The sequence below is a fragment of the Xiphophorus maculatus genome, chromosome 11 (genome assembly GCF_002775205.1).
Source record: "Xiphophorus maculatus strain JP 163 A chromosome 11, X_maculatus-5.0-male, whole genome shotgun sequence".
In the NCBI taxonomy this organism is placed as follows: Eukaryota; Metazoa; Chordata; class Actinopteri; order Cyprinodontiformes; family Poeciliidae; genus Xiphophorus; species Xiphophorus maculatus.
In genome coordinates, this window is record NC_036453.1 from 14267264 (window position 1) to 14276790 (window position 9527).

At 39.7% G+C, this 9527-nt stretch overlaps 1 protein-coding gene across 4 annotated transcripts in view; it reads right to left on the reverse strand.

Annotated features, from left to right (window-relative positions):
- The window catches only part of LOC102233691 (cell surface glycoprotein MUC18-like), a 69131-nt gene extending 64052 nt beyond the window's left edge, over window positions 1-5079 (reverse strand). For 2 of the 4 annotated variants that reach the window (XM_023342827.1, XM_023342825.1), the window contains exon 1: window positions 4931-5079. In XM_023342827.1, the coding sequence (XP_023198595.1) occupies window positions 4931-4994 (64 nt within the window). In that variant the 5' untranslated portion in view covers window positions 4995-5079. Of the gene's footprint in view, window positions 1-1108; window positions 1228-4930 lie in introns of those variants that run through there. The other 2 variants (XM_023342826.1, XM_023342828.1) reach the window with 2 other exon arrangements.
- Between the last annotated feature and the right edge of the window lie 4448 nt (window positions 5080-9527).

Here is a 9527-nt window from a genome sequence, read left to right on the forward strand (position 1 = left end):
GGAGTGCCCCCCCCCCCGACCTAATCCAGAAACAGACAGCTAACTCCTTCTCCAGAGGAGGGAGAGGGGAGATGAGGATGTAATGGAGGTAACCCAATTAAGACGAGGCTCATGGGGTAAAAACAGGGGATCAGGGCGGGACTGAGAGTGCTGTCCTGTTGTGAGACAAAGAGAAAGAACGAGGCTTCCACTTGGGTAGGAAAAGTTTAGATAGGAGGTTTAATACTTTCTCATTTAAATAAAGGACTATTTAAAGACCAGTTAACCTAACTGGTCCTGTTTTGGGGTATTAACGCTCTCAATCACCCTCCTTGTGGCGCTGCTCATCCCCAGCCCTTGATCTCTGATACACTGCAGCTAGCAGAGCTTATTGTGAATGCTAATGCTAGTTAGCATGGCCACCGATGACTGCCAATAAACGATTTTGGTTAACAGTTAGTTCTTTCTCCGCAATTAGCACAGCAAAGACATGAGGATGGTTGACAGCGCTAAGATCCTCCTCCTGGCTCTGATTGGTTGTTCTTAGTCAGAAGTGCATTTCTTCAGATGGCAATAGGAGGAGATTGATCTTTTCAATGATTATCTGTTTCACATTTTACTGTCATGGCATGGTGACAATTTAATGAATACGTAAAAAACTTCTTTTGTCATAAAGGTTACATCCTCCTATTATTTAATTTTCCTTCGGGATCTATCAAGTATTTTTTAATTTGGATTGAATTAAATTTTGAAAATATAAGGTTAAATTCAAATTTGTAAAGATAACATTACAGTTCATGCTAGAGAAAGGGAACCAAAAATTGGAATCAGATTCTTTGACATCTTCAAAACACTTCCTTAAAATACCTGCTTAATACTTTACTTTATAGAGTTGCCAGTAAAATGTAATAGATTACATTAAAAGTTTGTATTTTATTGAAGTTTTTTTTTTCTAGTTCAGAAATGACATTTCCTTCAGACAAGATGTGATTCACATTAAACAAAACGAGCCAGAAAATGGGCAAAGTCATTTTGAAAAGGAATAATGCAACTGGTGATTGGTGAAGAACAGTAACATTACAAGATTCTACCAATAAGGTAAAGACAAAAATGTGGAAACATAACTTACAACATTATGCCTAAAACAAAATCCCTGTATCCACTACCACGTTCTTCCCTCTGTGACATTCCCAGACGTTCCCTGGCCAGCTAGGAGAAATAATCCCGACAGGGAGTCCTGGATCAAACCCAGATCCTGTCCCCAGCTGACCACGCCAATTAACCCTCTAAAGGAAAGGGAGACAAAAACATTGGTAACTATTATCTCAAGTTTTTTGTTTTTTTTATCTAGCTCGACCAGAGCAAATTTTCCTTCCAAAAAACAAAGAAAAGACAGCTATAACTTCCATCTACATAATTTAAGTGTAGCTGAAGAGTGAAAGGAAATAAATGCATTCGAACCTCACTCTACTTAGCGTAACAGTTGCTAACCTGTTTTTCTGTCAACAAATCCTCATGAGCTAAATTTTGGAGTTGAAATGTTTGGTTGGCGAGTGACTTCTCTGTTTAAAAAGTCCCAAACCAAATACCTCGCATACCTCAAGCGTGTTCCAGACAAAGCAACACATCTGCATGCAGGACCTTGGGCTGCACGGAGTTGGGCAGATTACACATCTCTATTCAAAGTATCTGTGGATTAATAAGGCGTAAAATGTTCTACAGAATGATCCGATAAAGATACAGTGAGCTGCAGCCTTAACTGAGGGAGTTTAGGCAAAAATACAGAACCGGAGCAATTAGAGGAAATGAGGCATGAGTTTGTAAAAGAAAAAAAAACAACAGCAAAGAGAGATTCTGACTGGTTTCACAGAACCAGGAGGAGTACGAGCATGCACATGGACACATGTCATCGTAACTGGACTTTCACATCAAGCTGCTGGTTCTTTACTGGTCAAAACACAAAAACTGACCATTTAACTATCAGCTCAGATCAAGACCAACACTACAAGTACCACCATTTTTAAACAGAAGTAGAACCATACTTAGCCTTTACACTTTACACTTGTACGCTGCATGTACAAATGGCCTGCAGGTAATACAACTGTATTACCTGCAATACAACTGTATTACCTGCAATACAACTGTATTACCTGCAGGCCATTTATACATTTATTACCTTAAAACGTAGTAATATATTGTTTATTTTTCCACAATATTTATCATTGTCACAATAGTACCACATAATATCATGACAGCATTCTAAGTCCATATCGCACACACCTGTATAGAAACGTTTCACAAATCAGGATCCCAATTTGGGAAATCTGAATTTTCAAACTGACCCCAACATCAAAATCCAATATGGCTATCATGCATGTGTCACAGTGGTAGTTGAAGAAAGTTATCTACACTTCTGAGAATCTCTATCTTGCAAAGTATTTCACATATGTTACACTAAACCACCTCCTTCAGTGAAAACGTTGCTTCAGTGTTTTAACACAAAACACAGAAATATTTTGCCTTCAGTTTGTTTTACTTGCAGCAGTTATGGATTGGCTTTTTGCAGACGTTGCAGCTTAGTCCGGGAATAACATCCCATCATTTGAGCATTTTTTTGGACTTGCTTAATAATTGTTGTAATGTTACTAGCAACAGAAGCCAATAAGCAGAAGCCTGCTTTTGGGTCCTGGTAATTTTGCCTCTGTAGTTTTTCTAACCAACTTTTGCTTGGGCACAAAATGGTGCATACATGTCTGAGCTTACTGTCCCGACTCATAAACCTTGCCAAGGAAGCCTGTTAGGGATATATTGCAACAGACAAGTCATCAATATCAATTGATAATACATCTGATAGAATATTCAATACTCAATACATACAAAATACCACTGGAGATAGGCACCAGCAGCCTGGCGACCCCACTAGGGTTAACCATGTAAGATGGATAACCATGGATGGATGGATGGATGGATGGATGGATGGCTGGATGGCTGGATGGATGGATGGATGGATGGATGGATGGATGGATGGAATATTCACTGAACTATGATTCACAAGAAAGGCCAGCTAAGCTGGTTTGGTGGCATCAATCTTTCTTTGGTTACCAAGCAACAACCTGCTCCCGACTTCAGTTACCTAGCGACAACTGCTGAGTAACGTGCACAGCAGCAGGTTAAGGTTTTGCGTCTGTCTCTCATAATTCCTTAAAGCTAAGAAAACAATGCGGTGAGGTGAAAGCTGTGGCTAAAACGGGAAAGGTCACGCCACCAGTTTGGTAGTAATTTAGATATTTAAAACAAAAAAAACTTTTATCAATTATTATCAAAAGACAATTATTGATATCGACTAATATGAAACACTTATATTGTGACATGTTTTTCAGCCATATCGTCCAACCCTAAGGCATTTCATTCAACTTTGACAACAGGCAATTTAAAGTAATGCCAATAAATGACCATATTCAGTTTGACATGCATGGCAGCCATATTGGATTTTGAGCGCAGCAATGTTTGAGGACCCCCATCTGTTTTAGAGCTGGAATTCTGATTTTAGAGGAAATTTTTGATGTATTTTAAAACAAGGAAAATCTAACCTATAACTACAAAGAGAACGCCCTATCAATGTAGCACAAGCTTAATCAGAAATAAACTGTGACAAGGTCCAACAAACACTTCCTGATTGAAACGCTCACCAAATTTCACATGCATGGCGACTGCTTTTGATTCTGCTTGGTCTTTGTTCTTGTCGTATTTAAAACTGGGAACAGTAAAATTCCGGTTTCTGTCTGGAAAGAGGCGGTTCCCATAAGCCTGGTCACTGAGCATTTTAATGAGACCCCCCCCACACCACCACCAACCCACCCACTGGTTTTGAACTTGGAACTGGAACACAGTTAAGTTGGTTTGAAGTCATTCCCAGATCCGAGCTGTGACAATGCCGCCAGCAATGGTTGCCTGAGACGATCTCCGCTGCACTTCCTGACGCAACAAACGTCAAGGGAGGGTAAACAACTCTTACTTTAATCTGTTGGTGCTTTTGTTTTCTTCTGATTTTCATCACAGTTAATTTCTCCTCAATAACCTGCAAAATGTTGATACCATTGATTCCAACACTTCTTGATACAAAGCAACCCAAATGCACAGATACTGGGCTACGTGGAGCTGCACTTTAATTATTTATGGGTTAATACTGCAGACTAGTTCAGTAAGAAATGTTTCCGTTGCAGACTAAAGCAACCATTTGCGTAAGCAAAAATCAGAAACTGTTTGATTTTTACAAAAAAAAAAAAAGGATCACCTCCAACTATTTCCCACAACAAGTGAATTACAGCAGGCATGAAAAGAAACAAACATTATGACCATACTGAGTGTAAAACAAAGCTTTCCATCACATTTACTGGCTAACAAAACCCAAACTGCACTGAGTCCATCCAGTTTTAGCCCTGCGGCCACGAACAGTGGTTCCACAGCAAGGAGCATTAAGGCTTTAATAACTTCTCCAGACTTCAGAGCACAAGGTCACACGCCTTTAAAAACACCCATCACATGTCAGAGTGTTTAAACTGGCTTTTATCGGCTGAAGCCAGGACTCGGAGTGCTAATGAGCAGCATCAATTACGAAGTAATTAATTACACCTTTCAGGGTTTTTACAGCGCCCCGACTTTAAGGTCTAAAAAGCTCAAACTAAAAGTTAAACAAGAACAAACTAGACCAGCTGGACATGCTTACTTATCTGTTTGCAATTATAAGTGCAAAGCGAGATTAGTATTATTTTTGTTTGTTATTTAGCACGCAGTTATAACTGAACGGCGACGGCGAGTTTGCGCATAAAAATGTCAAGAGCATCCGAAAAAATTTCCAGTAAAACTTGCCGTCTGTTGTCTGGTTGAAACTTTTTTTTTTTTCTTTAAATAAAAATAACAAGAAGAGGAGTTAAAATGCGGTTTAACTCACCGCTCCGGTTCAGCAGGAAGATATGAAGAAACAGCGGCAGAAACGCTCCTCGTAGGAAAGCCATGTCTTCTCGTTGCTCCTCTCTCCTACTCAGTCCAAACACAAACTGAACACAAGTGGAGTCGGTGTGGAAGAGAAGTTCGGCAGCAGCCCGGAGGAGAGAGGAGGAGGAGGAGGAGAGAGGAAGAAGAGGAGGGAGGAAAAGGGGAGGGACGCAATTAAGGTCCTGCCGGGGTCCTCCTCCTATTCCTGCATTTTTTTTTTTAAAAAAAGCAGCTTATCTGTGTTTCTCCTGCTCCAAATTCACATTTCTTCTTGGAAGAAAGACCTTAAGGTTGAGATTAAACATGGCTGCCTTATCGCGCCACACCTTTGAGGTCCCGCTGGCTGCATTCACACAACTTATTTCCTCCCGTATCAGTTGGAGGTGGCGAGTCCTTTTAGGTCTAATTTTGCAGATGCAGAATATTTTTATAAAAGAATAACAAAACAAGAAAAAAGAAAAAGAAAGAGTTTTGGGGCCTGATATGGTTTATCTTTAAAGTGCAGACATTTAGATTTGCGCCTCAACCTCACAAAATACACAGCTTTTATTTTTTTTTAGTATGTAAACATGGAGAAAGAGCAAAAAGGAGGTGAAATTAATTGGGTATAGAATCACAACATTCAAGCGGAGGTTGCTTTTTGTGGATGAAGCAGTTCTGCTAGCTTCCTCGGATCATGTCCTTTAGCATTCACTGGAGCGGTTCACAATAGACTCATTACAGTCAAACCGAGGCGTGACTCGACCACAACTGCGACATTTGTTACATTTTCAGCTGCTGCGGTTCTCTTTCACAACTGCACTGTATCAAACAAACCAAACATTTGAGCAACTGCTTCCCCTCCTCGCCTGTGGTGGCGCTGCACCAACAACAACCTAAACAAAACAACCTTGAAAACCTCTGAAGAAGACACTGAGCGCAACTTTCTGTCAACAGAAATGGAGTGGCGTCAAATTTTTAGCGCTTGAAGGATTTCTCTTTTGTCTGTGACAACAGACCACAAACCATTTCTTCCGCTACGCGCTAGCGATAGGCTAACATGTTTGTTTTGGTTGTACCCAGAATGCCCGGCGCTATATTCCACTTCTTGCTTTTGAAACAGTCTCCAGCCCACTTGGCATTCACCAGAGGTCAAATACTCTGGTGTGTAGTCTTAAACCTTAACTTAGCGTTAAGTTTTAAGACTTAACGATAATCTTCAACCAAACCAAGTGTATAGGCAGACCAGAGTTTGTTTTGTTGATTACGTGGCTTTGTTGCTTGGCAGATTTATCAATAGTTTCTATCACACTAGTCCTGTTTAGTCCACTTTAATCAAACTCTTTATCTGCCTATGGAGGTCAGGTTTGTTTGGGGAGGTGTGAATGCACAATCAAACTGATGCAGACCAAAAAAGTGAACTCTGGTCGACCTACAAACTCGGGTTGGTTGAAGTGAACTCTGGTGCGGCTTGAATGCGAGTGCCAAGCAGACCGGAGACCGTTCCTTTAGATCCAAAATGGATGCATGAAAAAATTTTGTTTGACCAATGGCTCTATTATCAGATAATGCGCCGGCGTAGTTCTTGTAGTGAGGTGGAAAAACTGGGTGGGTTTGTTGCTTTCACTCAAGAGCCAAAATGTCTTTGAGTTTTAAGACTGAACGCTAATCTGGGCGGTGGTTCCGGAAATGACGACTCCCAGAGCAAACAGAGCTGTGAGACCTAAAGTCAGCAGGTACCGAGGTTCATCCATCCTGTGAAGAAGAGCAGATGACAAGCTGTGACATACCACCCTCTTGTTGTTTTCACAACAGTAAAACTCACAGCTGATTGTGATTGCTGAGATTTTTTACCTAGTTTCTGTTTGTCTGAGACTTGATGCTTGGAGTTCAGCTAATTAAAGCTGAAAACGTCCTCACTAGTCCCACTCCTTGAACATTTTGACATGTTGTCATGCTGCAACAACAAACTATATACTGTATTTTGTGGAGATTTTGTACTACATCAGTCAACAGTAAAGCATATTTTCTCAGATAAAAACATAAAAACTGTGTTGTACTCCTATATTTAGCTCCTTCCAATTGAATTTCCACAAATAAGAGTCTGGACTTTTCAGATGCCACCTTATTAATGCATTAATACACCTGCATGTACATGTGTCTCATTATAAATCCACCTGTAGTGTCAATAACTTTGAGGTTTCACACTCCGATTTTCATTTGTGAAACGTTTGAAGACCATGCAGCCGTCATGTCAATTACATTGAATTGGACCAACGAGAAAGCAGATATCTGGGAGGATATGATGAAATAATGTTTTAAGAAGAAAATCCTAAAAACAGCTTAGAAAAAAATAAACAGAAAGGGACACAGAAGGAGCTAACGGAGACAGAGAAACATGAGACAAGTGGAAGAAATCAGTGAGGAGTGAGTGAAGGAGAGCAGGTGAAATACAGGGAGCTTGAACAATAGACAGATTTTTATTAGAATCAGGGTCCAGCTGTGGAAAGCGAGCAGCTAGCAGGCTGAGGGAGAGAGAGATGGCACAGAGGAGAAAGAAGGTGTAAACAAACTGGGGAATAAACAAAACTAAATAAACAACAACTAAGAATAGACTGATCAGAAGTATTAAAACAGAAACAAAGGCTGATCTAAATCACAACTAGGAAAAAGAAAACAAGGAATAACTGGCGCCAAACACAGATGACAAATGATCAAAAATTCAAACCCAGGAATAACCCCAAAAACCCAAATAAATCAAGTTCAGACAGCATAATTTTCTTTCCACCTCTCATTTATACATCACTTTGTCTTAGTGATATAAAAAGTCCAAATAAGACATATCAAACTTGGTGGCTGTAACATAGAATTACGATAAAAGCTAACAAGGTATAAATACTTCTCCACAAGCTGTGGGATTTATGGTGCACATGTCACCTAAATTCTGACTTGTTTAATGAACTGCGAATTATGGTTGGACTTTTGTACAAAAAGATGATTGAAACCATTCTATATAAATCTGACAAAAGGTTATTTGCGTGACAATCCCAGTAGATACGCCGAATCTTGAAATACTCAGACCAGTTGACCTGCACCATCAACAAAATCACATTCAAAGTCACTGAAATCAGCTTTCGTCCCCATTTCTGGTGCTTGGTTTGAACTCCACCGTGCCCGAATGCTGAAAGGCATTTAGTTTTGTTTTTGTTAGTGAATTTCACGTCTTAGACCGTTACCTCCCAGTGCTTGGTCATCCTAATTTTGAGAAGTTTCCTGTGCCATTTCCTTTAAATTTATCTAATAAATACACTGAAAAATTCGTTTTTATAAAGATTGTTTTATTTTCATATTTCCCCTATTACCTACTAGACTTAAATGCATGGTTATAAATGAGCCAACATAACTCTTCTGATAACTAAGTGAGCCATAGCAACCACTGAAACATCCCTTCTCCAGCTCGCCTACACGTTTCTCCAACATACATCCATCTAACAGATGGTTTCCTCATCTGAACGAGCATACATCACGTTATTATCAAAACTTAGGGTTTAGACAAGCCACCATGGCACAAGAAATATAGTGTTAAAATAAGATTGGTCCAGACTTGGAAACAATGGAAGCAGTGAACATGTAACATGAGCAGGTTTGTGGTGTTTTTATCAGTGACTGAATGGGGTCACCTTGGATAACAGCTGCAGCGGGGGGAAAGCTCCTTGGAGTTCGTCACCCTACTTGCCTGTCTTCATCACATGTGGACACTAGATTAGAGCAGATATGCAGATGGGAAACCTCTGGTTAGGGAACAATAACTGCTGGTTATCGGGTTACAGAAGATGGCCGCCACGCACGCCTCAGGAAAGTCGTTGGATGAAACCTTGAAAAAATTGCATGCGACGTCAGCAAATAAAACACTAAAGATATTTTTACTGTTCTCTCGGACTCCAAGACACGTCACCAAAATAAATCTTCTGTAACACAATTCAGCTAAATAAATGATAAATATTTGTAGAAGCATCCATCAAAACCACTTGTAAATTCTGCAATGCCTCACTTTCAGAGACATCAAACTTTTATTACTACTTAGACAGGAAGAACAAAGAAAAGTAAGCTATGTGTAAGTGATATTAGCAACGCTAGCTAGCCAGCTAACATTAGCCATCTGCCTCTGCATCAAAAATCTTTACCGTGTTCTCACACAAAGAGGTTTAGTCAATATTAGCTGTACATATTAAGTTAGCTATTTGTGTACAGTAAATACTGCATGTTTTAGAGAACTAGCTACCATTTCTTGACAGCTGTTTACTACTTAGCTAGATCCACAAGCTAATGCAAGCTAATGTAGTTAATGTATTCAGGGAAGTAACCAAATGTAGTATTGACTTTGAGCAATTGAGGGGACAGGACATTTGATGTCAACTTCTACCAAAGTTAGATTTTTGCTCATGATTATACATGAATTTGTGGATGCCTTTATGGGAATGTGGGTCTTTCAGATTAATTTTAGAAACACTTAATCATATTCTACATTTTGTGTTTTTGTTTTTATAGAGTGAGACGCTGGTCTTGACTACACA